General features: G+C 45.0%; 1 protein-coding gene across 1 annotated transcript in view; it reads left to right on the top strand.

Annotated features, from left to right (window-relative positions):
• LOC115122909 (transforming growth factor beta-3 proprotein-like) overlaps positions 1-14,511 on the top strand; it is a 30,857-nt gene extending 16,346 nt beyond the window's left edge. The window contains exons 2-7 of the mRNA XM_065026163.1: positions 300-463; positions 3,894-4,023; positions 6,138-6,245; positions 7,021-7,207; positions 9,676-9,829; positions 11,040-14,511. Of these exons, the coding sequence (XP_064882235.1) occupies positions 300-463; positions 3,894-4,023; positions 6,138-6,245; positions 7,021-7,207; positions 9,676-9,829; positions 11,040-11,198 (902 nt within the window). The 3' untranslated portion in view covers positions 11,199-14,511. The remainder of the gene's footprint in view (positions 1-299; positions 464-3,893; positions 4,024-6,137; positions 6,246-7,020; positions 7,208-9,675; positions 9,830-11,039) is intronic.
• Positions 14,512-22,370: the final 7,859 nt, after the last annotated feature.

Genomic DNA, 22,370 nt, shown 5'->3' with positions numbered 1-22,370 from the left:
TCTGTCTCCACTCTGTCTCCAACAACCTGCCCTACTGTCTGTCTCCTCTCTGTCTCCAACAATCTGCCCTACTGTCTGACTCCAACAACCTGCCCTACTGTCTGTCTCCTCTCCGTCTCCAACAACCTGCCCTACTGTCCGTCTGCCACAACCTGCCCCACATGACCTTCCCTACTGTCCTAAAGGTCTCTTCTCTGTGTCCTACAGATGACCTTCCCTACTGTCCTAAAGGTCTCTTCTCTCTGTCCTACAGATGACCTTCCCTACTGTCCTAAAGGTCTCTTCTCTCTGTCCTACAGATGACCTTCCCTACTGTCCTAAAGGCATCACCTCCAAAGTTTTCCGTTTCAATGTGTCGGCCATGGAGAGGAACTCCACCAACCTGTTCCGAGCTGAGTTCCGTGCTCTCAGGGTTCCAAACTCTGCTGCCAATAGGAACGAACAGAGGGTCGAGCTCTACCAGGTGTGTAAAGGTACCCCTCCGTCTCTCCATGTCCTTCAGAGATCTTTAACTCCGCCTCACCCCCAAGAAATAACTGCATAGTTTTCTAAGGACCTGAAGCGAGGGGACCATCTCTCCCGGCGCCAACAAGATGGAGCCAGCAGAGATGGTCACTTCCGAGCCTGTTCACCCCGTTATCATCCAGATGGCGAGGTCAGTACAGGTGCATCAAACCTGGGACCGAGAGACTGAAAAACAGCTTCTATCTCAAGGCCATCAGACTGTTAAACAGCCACCACTAACATAGAGAGGCTGCTGCCAACATACAGACTCAAATCTCTGGCCACTTAAATAAATGGACTTAATAAAGGTATAACTAGTCACTTTAATAAATAACGCCACTTTAATAATGTCTACATATCCTACATGACTCATCTCATATGTTTATACTGTACTCTATTCCATCTACTGCATCTTGCCATTACCACACAGCCATCAGTCATCCATATATGTTCATATTCTTATTCATCCCTTTACATTTGTGTGTATAAGGTAGATGATGTGAAATTGTTAGATTACTTGTTAGATATTACTGCATTGCCGGGAACTAGAAGCACAAGCATTTCCCTACACTCGCATTAACATCTGCTCACCATGTGTATGTGACCAATACAATTTGATTTGACAATGATAAGTCTTTCCTCCTAGTTTGTGTGTGTTCCAAATGACACCCTATTCCCTATATAGTGCACTACTTTAGGCCAGATCCCTATGGTACCCTATTCCCTATATAGAGCACTACTATAGACCAGATACCTATGGTACCCTATTCCCTATATAGAGCACTACTATAGACCAGATCCCTATGGTACCCTATTCCCTATATAGTGCACTACATTAGACCAGATCCCTATTGGCCCTGATCAAAAGGTAGTGTACTGTAAAGGGACTAGGGTGCCATTTGGGATGTAACAGTTGTCAGGGTAGCCTAGTGTTTAGAGTGTTGGACTAGTAACCGAAAGGTTGCAAGTTCGAATCCCCGAGCTGACAAGGTACAAATCTGTCGTTCTGCCCCTGAACAGGCAGTTAACCCACTGTTCCTAGGCCGTCATTGAAAATAAGAATTTGTTCTTAACTGACTTGCCTAGTAAAATAAAGGTAAAATAAAGGTAAAATTTTAAAAAAATAAATTGATACTGCTAGAAGTCTTGCTCTTTAAGCAGGGGGCGAAAGAGTACAGTGCTCTAAGATGTGAGGGAGGGGCCTGGTAGAGGTAACACAGTGCTCTAAGATGTGAGGGAGGGGCCTTGTAGAGGTGACACAGTGCTCTGAGGTGTGAGGGAGGGGCCAGGTAGAGGTGACACAGTGCTCTAAGATGTGAGGGAGGGGCCTGGTAGAGGTAACACAGTGCTCTCATCTAAGATGTGAGGGAGGGGCCTGGTAGAGGTATCAGTGCTCTAAGATGTGAGGGAGGGGCCTGGTAGAGGTAACACAGTGCTCTAAGATGTGAGGGAGGGGCCTGGTAGAGGTAACACAGTGCTCTAAGATGTGAGGGAGGGGCCTGGTAGAGGTATCAGTGCTCTAAGATGTGAGGGAGGGGCCTGGTAGAGGTATCAGTGCTCTAAGGTGTGAGGGAGGGGCCTGGTAGAGGTGACACAGTGCTCTGAGGTGTGAGGGAGGGGCCAGGTAGAGGTGACACAGTGCTCTAAGATGTGAGGGAGGGGCCTGGTAGAGGTAACACAGTGCTCTAAGATGTGAGGGAGGGGCCTTGTAGAGGTAACACAGTGCTCTAAGATGTGAGGGAGGGGCCTGGTAGAGGTATCAGTGCTCTAAGATGTGAGGGAGGGGCCTGGTAGAGGTATCAGTGCTCTAAGATGTGAGGGAGGGGCCTGGTAGAGGTATCAGTGCTCTAAGATGTGAGGGAGGGGCCTGGTAGAGGTAACACAGTGCTCTAAGATGTGAGGGAGGGGCCTGGTAGAGGTATCAGTGCTCTAAGATGTGAGGGAGGGGCCTGGTAGAGGTATCAGTGCTCTAAGGTGTGAGGGAGGGGCCTGGTAGAGGTGACACAGTGCTCTGAGGTGTGAGGGAGGGGCCAGGTAGAGGTGACACAGTGCTCTAAGATGTGAGGGAGGGGCCTGGTAGAGGTAACACAGTGCTCTAAGATGTGAGGGAGGGGCCTTGTAGAGGTAACACAGTGCTCTAAGATGTGAGGAGGGGCCTGGTAGAGGTATCAGTGCTCTAAGATGTGAGGGAGGGGCCTGGTAGAGGTATCAGTGCTCTAAGATGTGAGGGAGGGGCCTGGTAGAGGTATCAGTGCTCTAAGATGTGATCGAGGGGCCTGGTAGAGGTAACACAGTGCTCTAAGATGTGAGGGAGGGGCCTGGTAGAGGTATCAGTGCTCTAAGATGTGAGGGAGGGGCCTGGTAGAGGTATCAGTGCTCTAAGATGTGAGGGAGGGGCCTGGTAGAGGTATCAGTGCTCTAAGATGTGAGGGAGGGGCCTGGTAGAGGTAACACAGTGCTCTAAGATGTGAGGGAGGGGCCTGGTAGAGTAACACAGTGCTCTAAGATGTGAGGGAGGAGCCTGGTAGAGTAACACAGTGCTCTAAGATGTGAGGGAGGAGCCTGGTAGAGGTATCAGTGCTCTAAGATGTGAGGGAGGGGGCCTGGTAGAGGTATCAGTGCTCTAAGGTATGAGGGAGGGACCTGGTAGAGGTAACACAGTGCTCTTCACACACAGCGTCACCTCCAAGACATTATTTAAAAAATATACATACAATTCAATAGCTTTTGTTTTGCTAAGGAGCATGATCGGTAGTGGACTTTTTTTTACATTTTCATATGGCCAGAAAGTTTAGTTTAGCATAGATAGGTTTACCATACTGACATCGACAATAAAAACAAGTTGCCTAGGATTCCACATCCCCATTTCTTTCAAACTTCAGTTTCAACTGAAGAAGGGGAGAGAGAAGATGATATCCAGCTTGTGGTTTGGTGGTGGGCAGCCGCCAGACCCTCACTCCAGCTCGCCAGGCCCGGAGAATGTGTACAGGGTCTGGCTCGGGGCAGGGGAACGCTAGGATAAAAGGAGACTCTTTTTCAATGTTTTACTATTTGTATGAAATTCACTGAGGAGGATGGTCCTCCCCTTCCTCCTCTGATGAGCCTCCACTGTTTGTTTTAATTGAGTCTGTTTTTGGATACCGATTCACTTTATTATTATTATTTTTTATTAAACTGAATGTAACGCAAACATTCTACAAGCATCTCTCCCTAAAGCCTCTGCTCTAGAAGATGCCATGCGGTGTCATGGCGGTAATGATGTCATTTTTGTCGAGCTTCTTTATGTTTCCTCTCTCAAAGTTGCTTAAAAACGTCTCCACTGGTTGCAACAACATCAGTAGTGACTCTGTATCGTTCGTATACAGTAAATTACCTTTTTTGGTTTTCAGATCCTGAGACCAGACGAGCACATAGCTAAGCAGCGCTACATCGGAGCCAAGAACGTGCTGACCAAGGGAACGCCAGAATGGGTCTCCTTCGACGTGACAGAGACGGTACGGGAGTGGTTGATGTACAGAGGTGAGGGTTTGATTCATTAATTGATTGTAGTGTTGAGAAATGTAGTGCGTTTTGAGGTCGGTTTGGGGTTTCAGCGAGAGAGAAGAAAGAAAAAAATACAAAAAATTATAATACATGAAATGCATTATGGGTTGAATGTTGTAACACAGAATAAAACCGTGAATAAAAGTCCCATGATGCTAGTGACTGGCCGTTACTGCTGATCACTCATTAACCTTCATTTATTCACATTACATTAATATAAAATGTCAGCCGTTGTGTTTATGACATTCGTTTTATTTGATGACTTTATTATTTAGTTCCCAAGTCATCATCTCATCTCTATAGAGCTGCTGTCTGTCAAAATCACTATTTTTTTTTAGTAGTTCTTCAAAGTAAATAAGTATACTTATATATATATATATACTTTTATGACTGCTGAGTACCACTTGTCAATCACTTAATGTATTTTCAGGCTCGTAATCCAACTGCTTTCTATCTCTCTCCATCTTCTCCCTGTCTCCATGTCAAGTTTATTAAGGTCCCGTGCAATGCATTCTGGTCATGGTAGATAATTAACACATTTTCAGCACTAAACAATGAATACTGAACAAATATATAACTGCAACATGTAACAATTTCAAACCATTTTATTGAGTTACAGTTAATATAAGAAATCAGTCAATTGAAAATAGATTCATTTGGCCCTAATCTATAGATTTCACATGACTGGGCACATGACTGGGCACATGACTGGGCACATGACTGGGCAGTCATGTGTGGGCCTGGCTCCCAAGTGGGTGGGCCTGGCCCCCAAGTGGGTGGGCCTGGCTCCCAAGTGGGTGGGCCTGGCTCCCAAGTGGGTGGGCCTAATCAGAATACGTTTTTACCCACAAAAGGGCTTTATTACAATGGTTCTCCTTCAATGTGACAGAAATACTCATCAGTTTCATCAGATGTCTGGGTGGCTGGTGAAGAAGCCAGATGTGGAGGTCCTGGGCTGGCGTGGTTACACTTGGTCTGCTGTTGTGAGGCCAGTTGAATGTACTGCCAAATTCTCTAAAACAACGTTGGTGGCGGCTTATGGTAGAGAAATTGACATTAAATTCTCTGGCAACTGTTCTGGTGGACATTCCTGCAGTCAGCATGTCAATTGCTCGCTCCCTCAAACTTGAGACGTCTGTGGCGTTTTGTTTGTTGTGTTTTGTTGTGGCCTTTTATTATCCCCAGCACAAGGTGAACCCGTGTAATGATTATGCTGTTTAATCAGCTTCTTGATATACCACACGTGTCAGGTGGATGGATTATCTTGGCAAAGGAGAAATGCTCAATAACAGGGATGTAAACAAATGTGTGCATAAAATTTTAGAGAATTAAGCTTTTTGTGCATATGGAACATTTCTGGGATCTTTTATTTCAGCTCATGAAACATGGGACCAACACTTTACATGGTTGCCTTTATATTTTTGTTCAGTGTAGAATATTGGCTTGTTGGAAACTACAACTCCCTACTACATTGCACAGTTCAGGCTGGATCTGATTTATTCCTAGAGAAACTACAACTCGCTACTACATCACACAGTTCAGGCTGGATCTGATTTATTCCTAGAGAAACTACAACTCCCTACTACATCACACAGTTCAGGCTGGATCTGATTTATTCCTAGAGAAACTACAACTCCCTACTACATCACACAGTTCAGGCTGGATCTGATTTATTCCTAGAGAAACTACAACTCCCTACTACATCACACAGTTCAGGCTGGATCTGATTTATTCCTAGAGAAACTACAACTCCCTACTACATCACACAGTTCAGGCTGGATCTGATTTATTCCTAGAGAAACTACAACTCCCTACTACATCACACAGTTCAGGCTGGATCTGATTTATTCCTAGAGAAACTACAACTCCCTACTACATCACACAGTTCAGGCTGGATCTGATTTCTCTCTACAGAAACTACACATCGAGCTCACAGAAGAAGAAAAAACGAACTAAATGGAATTCAAATAATTGAACCGACTTCCGTCGTTAAAAAAAAAAAAAGTATAATCTTTTGGTTAATCACTCAACACTAATTGATTGACATGATGAAACTACTTATCTTTCCCATGATGCCTCTCTCCTGTCAGCGACCAACCTGGGTCTGGAGATCAGCGTACACTGCCCCTGCCACACCTTCAACCCCAACGGCGACATCATCGACAATGTGAATGAAGTGCTGGAGGTCAAGTTCAAAGGTCAGCAGGCATAACATTATCTTCTTCGTGTGGTCCTTTTTGTTGTCGTTACACCACCCAATAACTGGCAATGAACCTCCACATACTGATAGCTTATTGAGCTGCTGCATCTGTGTTCCTTTTGACAAAGTGAACATTGAACTGACATTCCCCCCCCCCACAAAAAAAAACACTAAACATTTTTAAAACGGCTTTATAAGACACAAAGTGACGTCCTGGGGTACAGCACCTGTTGTCCTCAATCCCCCCCCCCCCCAAAAAAAAACACTAAACATTTTTTTAAACAGCTTTATAAGACACAAAGTGACGTCCTGGGGTACAGCACCTGTTGTCCTCAACCCGCCTTCAAACTGCTCCACCTTGACGGACGCCGCCTGTCCTGTCTGCAGTGCTCCACCAATAGGAGCAGGGCCTGGTTTGAGCCCGAGGCCATCCACCTGGTTAACAGGACCATCAAGGAATATATAAGGAACTTATTCTAGAGATAGTTTAGCCCTGACGTTAATTAACAACTGTGGCTTCCGTGAACTTGTAGTTTCTTAATTAAATTGCACCATGCACATTTTAATTGATGCCTTAAATTATATTTCTTATATTGTCTACGGTTGTCCTAATTTGAAAGCATCCTGTCAGTCCTGAACAAATCGCCCCTCTGGGATTAATAAAGTTGTAATTGTAATGACTGACCTTTTGACCTCTCTCTGCAGCGAAGAAACATACAAAATGTCTGCCCTGTAACATGTACTGGCTGATATGTAACGTCTCTCTGCTACAGGTATGGAAGGGGAGTATGAGGAGCCGGGTCGTTGGGACCTGGGTCGTCTGAAGAAGAAGAAGAAGAAGAAGAAGGAGCAGAAGGAGCCGTACCTGCCTCACCTCATCCTCATGATGATCCCTCCTCACCGCCTCGACTCACAGCCACGCAGACGCAAACGGGCCCTGGACACCAACTACTGCTTCTCGTAAGGACCCTTACGGAAACTGTTAGCACTTCTGTTTCCACCTATCGGTTGTCATGTCCTGAAAGGCGCCTTAGAAGTGGTTTATGGTAAAAATCTGTTGTAACATAAAACAACAATAGCAGATGAAGGTTCAATGAGCCAGCTAACCTTTCCCATACGTGCAATCTGAAACCATTCACGTGTTGGTTGATCAAGACTAGAAACTTTAATAACTTAATTGCAAATTCAACTGAGTCTAACTAAAGTTTTGTGTTGTTATTAACAAGAAAATCGTTGAGTTGTAACTGAACAGTTATCAAAGTTGACTACCTACTAGCTCATTGTTGTATAAGTGAGAAGGTATGAGTGAATCACTGCAGTTTGTTGTGCCCCCCCCCCTCCCCCCTCCCAGCACTGTTGAGGAGAACTGTGATTCACTGCAGTTTGTTGTGCCCCCCCCCCCCCTCCCAGCACTGTTGAGGAGAACTGTGATTCACTGCAGTTTGTTGTGCCCCCCTCCCCCTCCCAGCACTGTTGAGGAGAACTGTGATTCACTGCAGTTTGTTGTGCCCCCCTCCCCCTCCCAGCACTGTTGAGGAGAACTGTGATTCACTGCAGTTTGTTGTGCCCCCTCCCCCTCCCAGCACTGTTGAGGAGAACTGTGATTCACTGCAGTTTGTTGTGCCCCCCTCCCCCCTCCCAGCACTGTTGAGGAGAACTGTGATTCACCGTAGTTTATTGTGCCCCCTCCCCCCTCCCCCCAGCACTGTTGAGGAGAACTGTGATTCACCGTAGTTTGTTGTGCACCCCCCTCCCCCTCCCAGCACTGTTGAGGAGAACTGTGATTCACTGCAGTTTGTTGTGCCCCCCCTCCCCCCTCCCAGCACTGTTGAGGAGAACTGTGATTCACTGCAGTTTGTTGTGCCCCCTCCCCCTCCCAGCACTGTTGAGGAGAACTGTGATTCACCGTAGTTTGTTGTGCCCCCCCCCTCCCAGCACTGTTGAGGAGAACTGTGATTCACCGTAGTTTGTTGTGCCCCCCTCCCAGCACTGTTGAGGAGAACTGTGATTCACTGCAGTTTGTTGTGCCCCCCCTCCCCCTCCCAGCACTGTTGAGGAGAACTGTGATTCACCGTAGTTTGTTGTGCCCCCCCTCCCCCCAGCACTGTTGAGGAGAACTGTGATTCACCGCAGTTTGTTGTGCCCCCTCCCCCTCCCAGCACTGTTGAGGAGAACTGTGATTCACCGTAGTTTGTTGTGCCCCCCTCCCCCCCCAGCACTGTTGAGGAGAACTGTGATTCACCGTAGTTTGTTGTGCCCCCTCCCCCCCTCCCAGCACTGTTGAGGAGAACTGTGATTCACCGTAGTTTGTTGTTTCTCCCCCTCCCCCTCCCCCTCCCAGCACTGTTGAGGAGAACTGTGATTCACCGTAGTTTGTTGTGCCCCCTCCCCCAGCACTGTTGAGGAGAACTGTGATTCACCGTAGTTTGTGTGCACCCCTCCCTCCCAGCCCCCCTCCTCCCCCTCTCCCAGCACTGTTGAGGAGAACTGTGATTCACCGTAGTTTGTTGTGCCCACCCCCTCCCCCCAGCACTGTTGAGGAGAACTGTGATTCACCGTAGTTTGTTCCCCCCCCCTCCCCCCTCCCAACACTGTTGAGGAGAACTGTGATTCACCGTAGTTTGTTGTGCCCCCCCTCCCCCCCCAGCACTGTTGAGGAGAACTGTGATTCACCGTAGTTTGTTGTGTCCCCCCTCCCCCTCCCAGCACTGTTGAGGAGAACTGTGATTCACCGTAGTTTGTTCCCCCTCCCCCTCCCAACACTGTTGAGGAGAACTGTGATTCACCGTAGTTTGTTGTGCCCTCCCTCCCCCCAGCACTGTTGAGGAGAACTGTGATTCACCGTAGTTTGTTGTGCCCCCCCCCCCTCAGCACTGTTGAGGAGAACTGTGATTCACCGTAGTTTGTTGTTCCCCCCCCCCCCCCAGCACTGTTGAGGAGAACTGTGATTCACCGTAGTTTGTTGTGCCCTCCCTCCCCCCCAGCACTGTTGAGGAGAACTGTGATTCACCGTAGTTTGTTGTGCCCCCCCTCCCCCCAGCACTGTTGAGGAGAACTGTGATTCACCGTAGTTGTGTGCCCCCCTCCCCCAGCACTGTGAACCCCCCCCCCCTCCCAGCACTGTTGAGGAGAACTGTGATTCACCGTAGTTTGTTGTGCCCCCTCCCCCAGCACTGTTGAGGAGAACTGTGATTCACCGTAGTTTGTTCCCCCTCCCAGCACTGTTGAGGAGAACTGTGATTCACCGTAGTTTGTTGTGCCCTCCCCCCTCCCCCAGCACTGTTGAGGAGAACTGTGATTCACCGTAGTTTGTTCCCCCCTCCCAGCACTGTTGAGGAGAACTGTGATTCACCGTAGTTTGTTGCCCCCCCCCCCCAGCACTGTTGAGGAGAACTGTGATTCACCGTAGTTTGTTGTGCCCCCCCCAGCACTGTTGAGGAGAACTGCTGTGTTCGTCGTCTCTACATCGACTTCCGTCGGGACCTGGACTGGAAGTGGATCCACGAGCCTAAAGGATACTTCGCTAACTACTGCTCTGGACCCTGCCCTTACCTGAGGAGCTCCGATACCACACACACACAGGTGAGGGCATTCTGACACCACACACACACACACACACACACACACAGGTGAGGGCATTCTCACACAACACAAACACACACACATACAGACTCACACACAGACTCACACACACACACAGGTGAGGGCAATTGTGGTTATTTGCGCCAAGGCTATAATGACAACAAAATGCAGGCTAGCCAGGTAGCTGCTCAATCGCCCATGTAAGGTAGCTAAGGGGAGACTCAACAAAATTACATCATACACAGGACTCAACCAGAATAAAATTGAGCCAGGATTGATTTATTTACGCAATTTAGTAGTAACAGTTGCATATTTATCCACATTTCAGCTTCCACATCAGAAACACCAAAATGTCTCGTTCACAGCCTAAAATGAACACCTGTCCCCTGTGGGTATATTTTGGTGGGTAACATGTCTATTTCACCAGCCTTGTTGGTGGGAAGTCAGGGCTCCACTGTGCGAGCGTTTCACTTGTGTTTGTGAATAAAAATAGTGAAATATGATCACATTTATAGCAAAAAAAATAAACGCTGCAGTAACTGTTTTCAAAGTATTTCCGCCATTTTGTTTCATAGCTGGTAAAGTTAATCGCACAAAATCGAAATGACAGATGCTATACAGCCAATCCCACCTCGCGCTGCAACACTGTCTGGCTGGGAGCGGTGCGCACCTGAAGAGCTGAGTGAAAGATTCGTTTTTAGAAGCGTTGCGCACAGGAATAAAAATGTGTTTAATTTACTTGAAACTAAAGTCTACTGAAGTGAGACTTTGTCCTTGTTTTTCTTAGCTATTTACATTTATTTTTAGTTCACAAGCAAGGTTGTTTTTCTATGCTTAAGTTTCAACTGCTAGAGAAGAGAAGACAGTGTTTCTACTAGTCAAACTCCATCTCACAGGTACACACATGACTGGAGTCACGTTACCGCGGTAACCTCCCGCTCTTAAAGGGGCAGGTGAACATTTTGTCTCTGTGATATTTTAGTTAAGACTCAGGTCACAAATTTTTTTTTAAAACTATTCAATAGATCACATTTACTTCTTACTGGTAATACATTTATGATAGAAAGAATGTTCATCTGTTTTTTTGTTGTGTGCTTTGTTGAAAAAATGTAATTGCCCCAAAAATATTTTGGTTGGTAAAAAATCTGAATGGCTGGTAGACCAAAAAAAGTATATTTTATACCCTCATCTCTTTCTTGTTCCTTTATAGCTGCTGAGCCTGTATAACACTCTGAACCCAGAGGCTTCAGCCTCTCCCTGCTGCGTTCCCCAGGACCTGGAGCCTCTTACCATTCTCTACTACTCTGGACGCACCCCTAAAGTAGAGCAGCTGTCCAACATGATCGTCAAATCCTGCAAATGCAGCTGAGGAGGCCAGGAGTAGGCCCGAAGCCTGGGAGTAGAGTAGAGGGGAATGGCCCACGTAGGTGATCTGTATTGGGACATTAGAGCCAGCTGGCCTGCCTACCTGTGGAGGACTAGACTACTACCATCCAGGCTATTTGTATTAATCAACAGACTATGTGGCCTAGCGCTTAACACCACTTGAACTGAAGGGCCCCATCCTTGTGTAAGGAGGACATACTATGCTAGACTTTGGGATCTGAACTTCTTCATTCTTTTGATTTGTTCAGTTTAGAGTTAGTAGTTTCCTTTTACAGTCTTCTAACTGGGTTTCCTTCCCTTCCTACAAACAAACTGAGTTTCCTTTCCTTCCTACAAACAAACTAAGTTTCCTTTCCTTCCTACAAACAAACTGAGTTTCCTTTCCTTCCTACAAACAGAGTTTCCTTTCCTTCCTACAAACAAACAGAGTTTCCTTTCCTTCCTACAAACAAACAGAGTTTCCTTTCCTTCCTACAAACAAACTGAGTTTCCTTTCCTTCCTACAAACAAACAGAGTTTCCTTTCCTTCCTACAAACAAACTAAGTTTCCTTTCCTTCCTACAAACAAACAGAGTTTCCTTTCCTTCCTACAATCAAACTGAGTTTCCTTTCCTTCCTACAATCAAACTGAGTTTCCTTTCCTTCCTACAAACAAACTGAGTTTCCCTTCCTTCCTTCCCTTCCTACAAACAAACTGAGTGTCCTTCCCTTCCTACAAACAAACTGAGTTTCCCTTCCTTCCTTCCCTTCCTACAAACAAACTGAGTTTCCCTTCCTTCCTTCCCTTCCTACAAACAAACTGAGTTTCCTTCCCTTCCTACAAACAAACTGAGTTTCCCTTCCTTCCTTCCCTTCCTACAAACAAACTGAGTTTCCTTTCCTTCCTATAAACAAACAGAGTTTCCTTCCTTCCCTTCCTACAAACAAACTGAGTTTCCTTTCCTTCCTATAAACAAACTGAGTTTCCTTCCCTTCCTACAAACAAACTCGGTTTCCTTTCCTTCCTTCCCTTCCTACAAACAAACTGGGTTTCCTTCCTTCCTTCCCTTCCTATAAACAACTGGGTTTCCTTCCTTCCTTCCCTTCCTATAAACAACTGGGTTTCCTTCCTTCCTTCCCTTCCTACAAACAAACTGGGTTTCCTTCCTTCCTTCCTACAAACAAACTGTGTTTCCTTTCCTTCCTACAAACAAACTGTGTTTCCTTTCCTTCCTATTAACAAACTGTGTTTCCTTCCCTTCCTATTAACAAACTGTGTTTCCTTCCCTTCCTATTAACAAACTGGGATTCCTTCCTTTCCTTCCTATTAACAAACTGGGATTCCTTCCTTTCCTTCCTATTAACAAACTGGGATTCCTTCCTTTCCTTCCTATTAACAAACTGGGATTCCTTCCTTTCCTTCCTATTAACAAACTGGGATTCATTCCTTTCCTTCCTATTAATAAACTGGGATTCCTTCCTTTCCTTCCTATTAACAAACTGTGTTTCCTTCCTTCCTATAAACAAAATGGCTTCCCTTCCCTTCCTACAAACAGTGGGCATTATTATCATAACACAAAGGAGAAAGGACAGACTAGCTGCCGTATCCAATGACATACACTACTGTTCAAAGGTTTGGGGTCACATTGAAATGTCCTTGTTTTTTAAAGAAAAACACATTTTTTGTTCATTTAAAATAACTTCAAATTAATCAGATATACAGTGTAGACATTATTGTAGCTAGAAACGGCAGATTTTTTGTAATAGAATATCCACATAGGCGTACAGAGGCCCATTATTCTCAACCATCACTCCTGTGTTCCAATGGCACGTTGTGTTAGCTAATCCAACTTCATCATTTTAAAAGACTAATTGATCATTAGAAAACCCTTTTGCAATTATATTAGCAAGCACAGCTTAAAAATGTTGTCCTGATTTAAAGAAGCAATAAAACTGGCCTTCTTTAGACTAGTTGATTATCTGGAGCACCAGCATTTGTGGGTTTGATTACAGGCTGAACGTGGCCAGAAACAAGGCACGTTCTTCTGAAACTCGTCAGTCTATTCTTGTTCTGAGAAATGAAGGCTATTCCATGCGAGAAATTGCCAAGAAACTGAAGATCTCGTACAACGCTGTGCACTGCTCCCTTCATAGAACAGAGCAAACTGGCTCTAACCAGAATAGAAAGAGGAGTGGGAGGCCCCGGTGCACAACTGAGCTTGAGGACAAATACATTGGTGTCTAGTTTGAGAAAGACGCCTCACAAGTCCTCAACTGGCAGCTTCATTAAATAGTGCCTGCAAAACACCAGTCTCAACGTCAACAGTGAAGAGGAGACTCCGGGATGCTGGCCTTCTAGGCAGAGTTCCTCTGTCAAGTGTCTGTGTTCTTTTGCCCGTCTTAATCTTTTCTTTTTATTGGCCAGTCTGAGAGATGGCTTTTTCTTTGCGATTCTGGAGTCGCCACTTCATTGTTGACGTTGAGGGTTTTCTAATGATCAATTAGCCATTTAAAATTATAAACTTGGATTAGCTAACACAACGTGCCATTGGAACACAGGAGGGATGGTTGCTGATAATGGGCCTCTGTACGCCTATGTAGATATTCCATTTAAAAAATGCCGTTTCCAGCTACAATAGTCATTTACAACATTAACAATGTCAACATTGTATTTCTGATCAATTTGATGTTATTTTAATGGACAAAAAAAAGAGAGCTTTTCTTAAAATAAAACAAGTGACCCCTAAACTTTTGAACGGTAGAGTAGCTTCATTCAGGCAGAGGGGAAGGAGAAAGACAGACTGTGACAAAGCGATAGAAAAGACTGACTTCTTTTTTGGGGGGTGGGGGGGGGGGTTGTTTCTATGGCAACTGGAGTGGAAGGAGAAGGGACCTTTTTAATAACAAACCTCAAAAAACCAACAAGCTGCTCTCTTTGAAGACTTTCTCGACAGGTTTGAATAAATAAAATAAATAAAAGATAAAAAAAGGGACCCAAACACAATATGCTGGAAGACATTGATCTGAAAAACTATTACGTAACAGATTATGTGAGTTATATATTTTTTCTTTAAAATGGCAAATATTCTCTGGTGGTGTCATATGATTGATGTCATGTTAATGTGTATCTGTCTATTTGATTACACCATGATCCTCATCATATTGTTTTGCTGGTGATTTTGAATACCTACTCTATGGTCATGCCAGGTTTGCTATTTATGAGAAGATGAAACATTAAGCAAAGGCATGATAGCTGGCACAGTTGATCGTCTTGTATTTTTTTAAATATTTAAAAACAAATAAATTCCATCGGAGTAGTCAGCACATCAGAGTTATTATCTCCCCTGTAGCGAAGCCTCAACACCAAACCAAATCACAAGCCATGTTTGGGTTTGTTAAAAGTGCCTAGAGGTTACCGCCCACAATGCAACAGTCACATGACGACTTAGAGAAAGAGGACTTCCAGGACCCAAAAGCACATGTATAGCATGTGCCAGTGCCATTGAGGAATTTCACCATTTTAAAGTAGTCAACTGGGTGGGACTTCCTATGCAAACATTGACTTTGTAACTGTTTAAACAGCACACTCCATGTGGCAGTATACACCCTTTCAGTTCGTTTACCAACTCATAGACGTAGAAGAAGAAAATGTACTATTTCAAAATGGAGATGGCCTCAATGGCTCTGTCCGTACATAATGTCACAGACAGATACAATGTCGCGTCCTCTAAATATCTCTCTGCATTATGACAAAAAAAAGAGTGGTTGAATCCCAAATCACCCCCCCTTTCCCGCTCGCCACTTCGACCTCCTCCATTTTGAACACGTGTCCCAAAGCTGAAGGAGGGAAAATGATCGATGGAGTTGGGGCTAATTAGCCTGCAACGCTGCCGAATTCATAGCAAGGTGGAATCCCATAAGGCACTGTGTTATTTTTGAGTTTGCGCAATTTCACACAAAAGAATGGAGAGGCGTGCCTAATTATAGGCGTGCCTAATTGAGACTTGACACATGTAAATCAATCTTTAACTGTTACTGAGGTTTATATTTTGTAGACGACAGGGGATTCGTTCCTTTTAATTTCATGCTCATTTTATTATTTACAAGTGGAACATGAATTGCATGTTGGGTGGGGAGGAGAGGGAGGAGTGGGTAGGAGAGAGGAGTGGGGAGGAGAGGGAGGAGAGGGGAGGAGAGAGGAGTGGGGAGGAGAGGGAGGAGTGACATGGCAGCAGCTAGACAGTCTTTCTCCAAGTCAGCAGTAAGAGTGGTGTGAAGGCCAACCATCCCTCACTCCGTCTCCCCTTTCTCTCTTATTGGCTCCCCTGTCGTCTCTCTCCACCCTAGCGCCGGCCCAGCCATAGTGAGGAGCTATGTTATCTAGCCTTGAGATGACTAAACAGGAGAAGGAACTGTACAACAACACTTGTTCCAATGGAAAATTAGAAGGTCGATGGGCTAGATATGAAGCAATGGGATGTTTTTAATAATAAATGGTCACACTTTATTAAAACAACAGAAAGGCCTACAATAGCCTTGGTGAAAATGTTTGTTTAAGTCTCCTCTTTCCCAGGGTCTCTCCTCCTCCACCTGACTTTCCTCTCAACACATAATACAAACCCAGACGCCATTTTCTATTTTCTTTCTCTCTCCAATAAATTCCCCTTTGGCTGGTTTTCTCCCTAACAGCTTTCCCAGACCAGACCATTCCTAGCTCTACTACATTTAAAAAAATATATTATACAGAAGGTGTTTTAAAATCATTTATCTCATCTTCAGTGAACTGCTCAGAGAACAGTTTAGATATGATTTAATGTCCTCATTGGGGCAGCTTCAACAAACAGGGGAGATTAGCGCCGTCAGACTTATGGCAACCCTAATGCCTACATAGTGCACTACTTTTGACCAGAGACCTATGGGGACTATACATTTGGGACACAGTAAGTTCAGGGAATGAGAATAGCCCTTAGCCTTAGTGGTGAATGAAAATGGCCCATAGCATTAGTAGTGAATGGGAATTGCCCATAGCATTAGTAGTGAATGGGAATATCCCTTAGCATTAGTAGTGAATGGGAATGGCACATAGCATTAGTAGTGAATGGGAATGGCCCTTAGGATTAGTGGTGAATGGGAATGGCCCATAGCATTAGTGGTGAAGGGGAATGGCCCATAGCATTAGTGGTGAATGGGAATGGCCCATAGCATTAGTAGTGAATGGGAATATCCCTTAGCATTAGTAGTGAATGGGAATGGCCCATAGCATTAGTAGTGAATGGGAATGGCCCTTAGGATTAGTGGTGAATGGGAATGGCCCATAGCATTAGTGGTGAAGGGGAATGGCCCATAGCATTAGTGGTGAATGGGAATGGCCCATAGCATTAGTAGTGAATGGGAATATCCCTTAGCATTAGTAGTGAATGGGAATGGCCCATAGCATTAGTAGTGAATGGGAATGGCCCTTAGGATTAGTGGTGAATGGGAATGGCCCATAGCATTAGTGGTGAAGGGGAATGGCCCATAGCATTAGTGGTGAAGGGGAATGGCCCATAGCATTAGTGGTGAATGGGAATGGCCCATAGCATTAGTAGTGAATGGGAATGGCCCATAGCATTAGTAGTGAATGGGAATGGCCCTTAGGATTAGTGGTGAATGGGAATGGCCCATAGCATTAGTGGTGAAGGGGAATGGCCCATAGCATTAGTGGTGAATGGGAATGGCCCATAGCATTAGTAGTGAATGGGAATGGCCCATAGCATTAGTGGTGAATGGGAATATCCCTTAGCATTAGTGGTGAATGGGAATGGCCCATAGCATTAGTGGTGAATGGGAATGGCCCATAGCATTAGTGGTGAATGGGAATGGCCCTTAGCATTAGTAGTGAATGGGAATATCCCTTAGCATTAGTAGTGAATGGGAATGGCCCATAGCATTAGTAGTGAATGGGAATGTCCCTTAGCATTAGTGGTGAATGGGAATTGCCCATAGCATTAGTAGTGAATGAGAATGGTCCATAGCATTAGTGGTGAATGGAATTGCCCATAGCATTAGTGGTGAATGAGAATGGCCCATACCGTTAGCTACGTAGCTGTGAATGGGGCTAATGTGTACTGACAAGTGATCAGGGAGAATGTGGTCTCTGTTGGTCTCTGCCATCACTCCCTGTCCGAGCCAATCAGAGAGTGGAGTCGTGATGACAAAGGAAAAAGGCCACAAATAACACAAAGGCCAGTCATCTGGGTCTCAGGAGATGAGAACGTTTGGCGTCCAATGGATTTGCAGACAGCTGAGAACGTTTGGCGTCCAATGGATTTGCAGACAGCTGAGAACGTTTGGCATCCAATGGATTTGCAGACAGCTGAGAACGTTTGGCGTCCAATGGATTTGCAGACAGCTGAGAACGTTTGGCATCCAATGGATTTGCAGACAGCTGAGAACGTTTGGCGTCCAATGGATTTGCAGACAGCTGAGAACGTTTGGCATCCAATGGATTTGCAGACATCTGAGAACGTTTGGCATCCAATGGATTTGCAGACAGCTGAGAACGTTTGGCATCCAATGGATTTGCAGACAGCTGAGAACGTTTGGCGTCCAATGGATTTGCAGACAGCTGAGAACGTTTGGCATCCAATGGATTTGCAGACAGCTGAGAACGTTTGGCGTCCAATGGATTTGCAGACAGCTGAGAACGTTTGGCATCCAATGGATTTGCAGACAGCTGAGAACGTTTGGCGTCCAATGGATTTGCAGACAGCTGAGAACGTTTGGCGTCCAATGGGTTTGCAGACAGCTGAGAACGTTTGGCGTCCAATGGATTTGCAGACAGCTGAGAACGTTTGGCATCCAAGGGATTTGCAGACAGCCCCAGTGCTGTTGGATCAAATAAGACGGGTGGTGGTGCTCCATGGTTTCACAGCCAGACAAAACATCCCAGCCCTGACCTGACAGCCCCTGTTGAAGAATAGCCATGCTCAATACATGCATGGTTGGTCCTGAAACTCATGGTAAGAACCCCAAATAGCACCCCAAGGAACGCCTGATAGAACCCTAAATAGAACCCTATAGAACTCCTAATAGAACGGCAGGTAGCCTAGCGGTTAGAGCGTTGGACTAGTAACCGAAAGGTGGCTAAATTTAATCCCTGAGCTGACAAGGTGAAAATCTGTCGTTCTACCTCTGAACAAGGCAGTTAACCCACTGTTCCTAGGCTGTCATTGTAAATTCTTAACCGACATGCTTAACTGACATGCCTAGTTAAATAAAGGTTCAAACAAAATAGAAATCTAAATAGAAATCTAAATAGAACCCTATAAAACTCTAAATATAACCCTAAATATAGAACCCTATAGAACCCTACAGAACTCCAAATAGAACCCCATAGAACCCCAGATAGAACTCTAAATATAACCCTATAGAACTCTAAATACAACCCTATAGAACTCCAAATAGAACCCTATAGAACTCCAAATAGAACCTTGTTATAAAAAGACAGCTAGTGCCTGAAACCAACTCCTCTCCCCACAACTCTCCTGTTCCTTTCTTCCTTTTTAATACTAAACCAAAATAATCCAAAAGACAAAAACACCGCCCTCCATCCCATTAACCCCCCATGCCTACACCCCCTTTTACCATGAAACAAGAAAACACATTTATGAAATTCAGAAGCTGTCTGGTAAGATGTATGCACCATTTGTTCACACAAACTATCCTGGGAAGAAAGGAGGAAGAAAATAAATGAAAAATACCCCCCCCCCCCCAGAATCCCTCTCTTATTTTTCATCAGGCGCAAGGAAAAACTCCTGCTACTCAGCTTTGTGAGAATATGATGCCTGCTCCCTTTGGGCTTCAATCTGACCACGCACGCATGCACGCACGTACGCATGCACGCACGCACGCACGCTCACTCACTCACTTCTGGGGAGGCAGCATAGCATAGTGGTTAGAGCATTGGACTAATAACCGAAAGGTTGAAAGTTCGAATCCCGGAGCTGACAAGGTACAAATCTGTCGTTCTGCCCCTGAACAAGGCAGTTTAACCCACTGTTCCTAGGCTGTCATTGAAAATAAGAATTTGTTCTTAACTGACATGTCTAGTTAAATAAAGGTTCAAAAAAACAAACACCCCCAACCCTCCCGCTACTGAATGAGGAAGTTATGATCCAGCTCTGTTTCGGCTTCTAAGAAGCTCAACTTTTCCAAGACTCAACTCAACGATGATGAATTACGTGACATGTAAAACGAACCAAGGTTTGGAAAAGTCTCTGCAGAAATCACACTGACCACATTAACAGATGGTGAGAGGGGAGAGAGTGAGCGAGATGGAAGTAGAGAGACAAGGAGTGGGAGAGAAAGAGAGACAAACTGCTCAATATGACTGTTGCATATACAATCATCAGGTGCTTTCAGCCCGGTTCTCAGGCTCCAGGGTGGAAAGAGTTGTGTAATTTACACACAGCACCTGCATCTCGCAGCATGCTCTGTACAGTATGTAACGTAGCGACTCAGAACCACCAGGCCAGCTGGCTTGGAGCATCACCAAGGCAACAACCAAATGACACCCTACAACATCTATACTGCCCTATAGGCCCTGGTCAAAACAAGTGCACTATATAGGGAATAGGGTGCCATTTGGGAAGCAGACATTTCCTTACTATCGCTGCCGTTACATAACTGACCAAACCCATGAAGAACTCAAGCCAGCCTATTGCATCACACTCAAGGACACAAACACCCCCAAAACAAGTTAGCTAATTATTGCAATAAAATACAATTATGTGCTTTCGAAACCATTCTGATTTAACCAAATACAATAACACAGAAGAGCCATATCCAGAGTGGGTATGGCTCTTCTGAGGTGATCTCCCGAGGCCGTCTCTCCTATGTAGAGGTACAACAGATACATGTTGATATATTTTCTATCTGTAGTGTAACACACACACACACACACACACAGGGCCTCCACCATAAAAACCATAGAAACAGCTTCCATTGTCCTCCAAGGCCCATTAATCTGCCAACAGTTGGTTTAGGTTTACCTCTTCCTTCTCTCCAGCCGCCATTTTGTCCATGTTTAGTAGTGAACACTGACTCCATTACCTAAAGGTTAGACAGTAATGCTTAGCCTCCCATGTATAAATGTACAGTGAACAGGGGAATATAGTGAATAGGGTAAGGGAAGAACTCCAACTAAGTGAAGCATGCTGAAAATGATCCTGTGGAGTATATGTTTGTGTGTGTGTTCATTCACACTCCTGCATACATATGTACAATGTTTCAGCGACAGAGAGCATGTGCTAAAATCAAGTAGACGTGAACATTAATCTTCTCGGTAAGGGCTCCTCTTGGTAAGAGTCATCCTGGTAATGATCCTCTTGGTAATGACGCTCTTGGTAATGATACCACTGGTTGTGAACTTTAACCCTCTTGGTAATGAGCCTCTTGGTAATGGTTCTCTTGGTATTGAGCCTCTTGGTAATGGTTATCTTGGCAAGGGTTTTCTTGGAAATGAGCCTCTTGGTAATGATCCTCTTGGTAATGGTTCTCTTGGTATTGATTCTCTTGGTAAGGGTCTCTTGGTAATGGTTCTCTTGGTATTGATTCTCTTGGTAAGGGTCTCTTGGTAATGGTTCTCTTGGTAATGAGCCTCTTGGTAATGGTTATCTTGGTAATGGCCCTCTTGGTAATAGTTATCTTGGTAATGAGGCTCTTGGTAATGGTTATCTTGGTAATGAGCCTCTTGGTAATGATTCTCTTTGTAATGGTTATCTTGGTAATGAGCCTCTTGGTGTTGAACCTCTTGGTAATGATGCCCTGGTAATGAGCCTCTTAGTTTTGAACCTCTTGGTAATGAGCCTCTTGATAAAGAGTCTATTGGCAATGCTTCTCTTGGTAATGGGTATCTTGGTAATGGTTATCTTGGTAATGGCTCTCTTGGTAATAGTTATCTTGGTAATGAGGCTCTTGGTAATGACCCTCTTGGTAATGAGCCTATTGGTAATGATAACACTGGATGCTACTCCTAAACACTGCACAGACCTACTGCACAGACAATATAAGCAGGGAGTTGTCTTCAGAGGTGTGTGTGTGTGTGTGTGTGTGTGTGTGTGTGTGTGTGTGTGTGTGTGTGTGTGTGTGTGTGTGTGTGTGTGTGTGTGTGTGTGTGTGTGTGTGTGTGTGTGTGTGTGTGTGTGTGTGTGTGTGTGTGTGTGTGTGTGTGTGTGTGTGAGTGAGAGAGCAGACTCCAGAACAGGCAGGGTATAAACAGGTATTTGCCCTTGTATCTTGAAGGATGTTCTACCATTACAAATCTAGGATGGAAATCAAAAATGTAATCACAGGAAGAGGCTGGAGCCTGCCAACATCATTGTATTTGTTATAATAACAACAGGACAAACACACACATAGAGAAACAGACACATTTTAAAAGTGAGACCTCTTGACTGCTTCAGTTGGCAGCAGTACGGGCCATTGACTGCTGTAGGTCCTACTATGTACCAGCGGAGGCTGATGGGAGGAGCTATAGGAGGACCGACTCATTTTAATGGCTGAAATTGAATCTATAGAATGGAGTAAATGGTTCCCATTGGTTTGATACTGTTCCATTTAGTCCGCATCAGCCATTACAATGAGCCCTTCCTCCTATAGCTCCTCCCACCAGCCTCCATTGCTGTGTACATGTAATCACTCGAGTTGGAATGTGGATCAAAAGCTGACAACCCTCATTGACCTTCCCCTCTCAGACACTATTGATGGCTCATTGACCTTCCCCTATCAGACACTATTGATGGCTTGTTGACCTTCCCCTATCAGACACTATTGATGGCTCATTGACCTTCCCCTATCAGACACTATTGATGGCTCATTGACCTTCCCCTATCAGACACTATTGATGGCTCATTGACCTTCCCCTCTCAGAAAGTCTTTATGGCTCATTGACCTTCCCCTGTCAGAAAGTAATTATGGCTTGTTGACCTTCCCCAATCAGAAAGTCTTTATGACTCACTGACCTTCCCTCTCAGAAAGTCTTTATGGCTCATTGACCTTCCCCAATCAGAAAGTAATTATGGCTCGTTGACCTTCCCCAATCAGAAAGTAATTATGGCTCGTTGACCTTCCCCAATCAGAAAGTAATTATGGCTCGTTGACCTTCCCCTATCAGACACTATTGATGGATCATTGA

Source organism: Oncorhynchus nerka, linkage group LG13, assembly GCF_034236695.1.
Source record: "Oncorhynchus nerka isolate Pitt River linkage group LG13, Oner_Uvic_2.0, whole genome shotgun sequence".
Lineage (NCBI taxonomy): Eukaryota > Metazoa > Chordata > Actinopteri > Salmoniformes > Salmonidae > Oncorhynchus > Oncorhynchus nerka.
The sequence above is the reverse complement of the archived record's forward strand: the minus strand, read 5'-3'. Positions and strand labels throughout refer to the sequence as shown.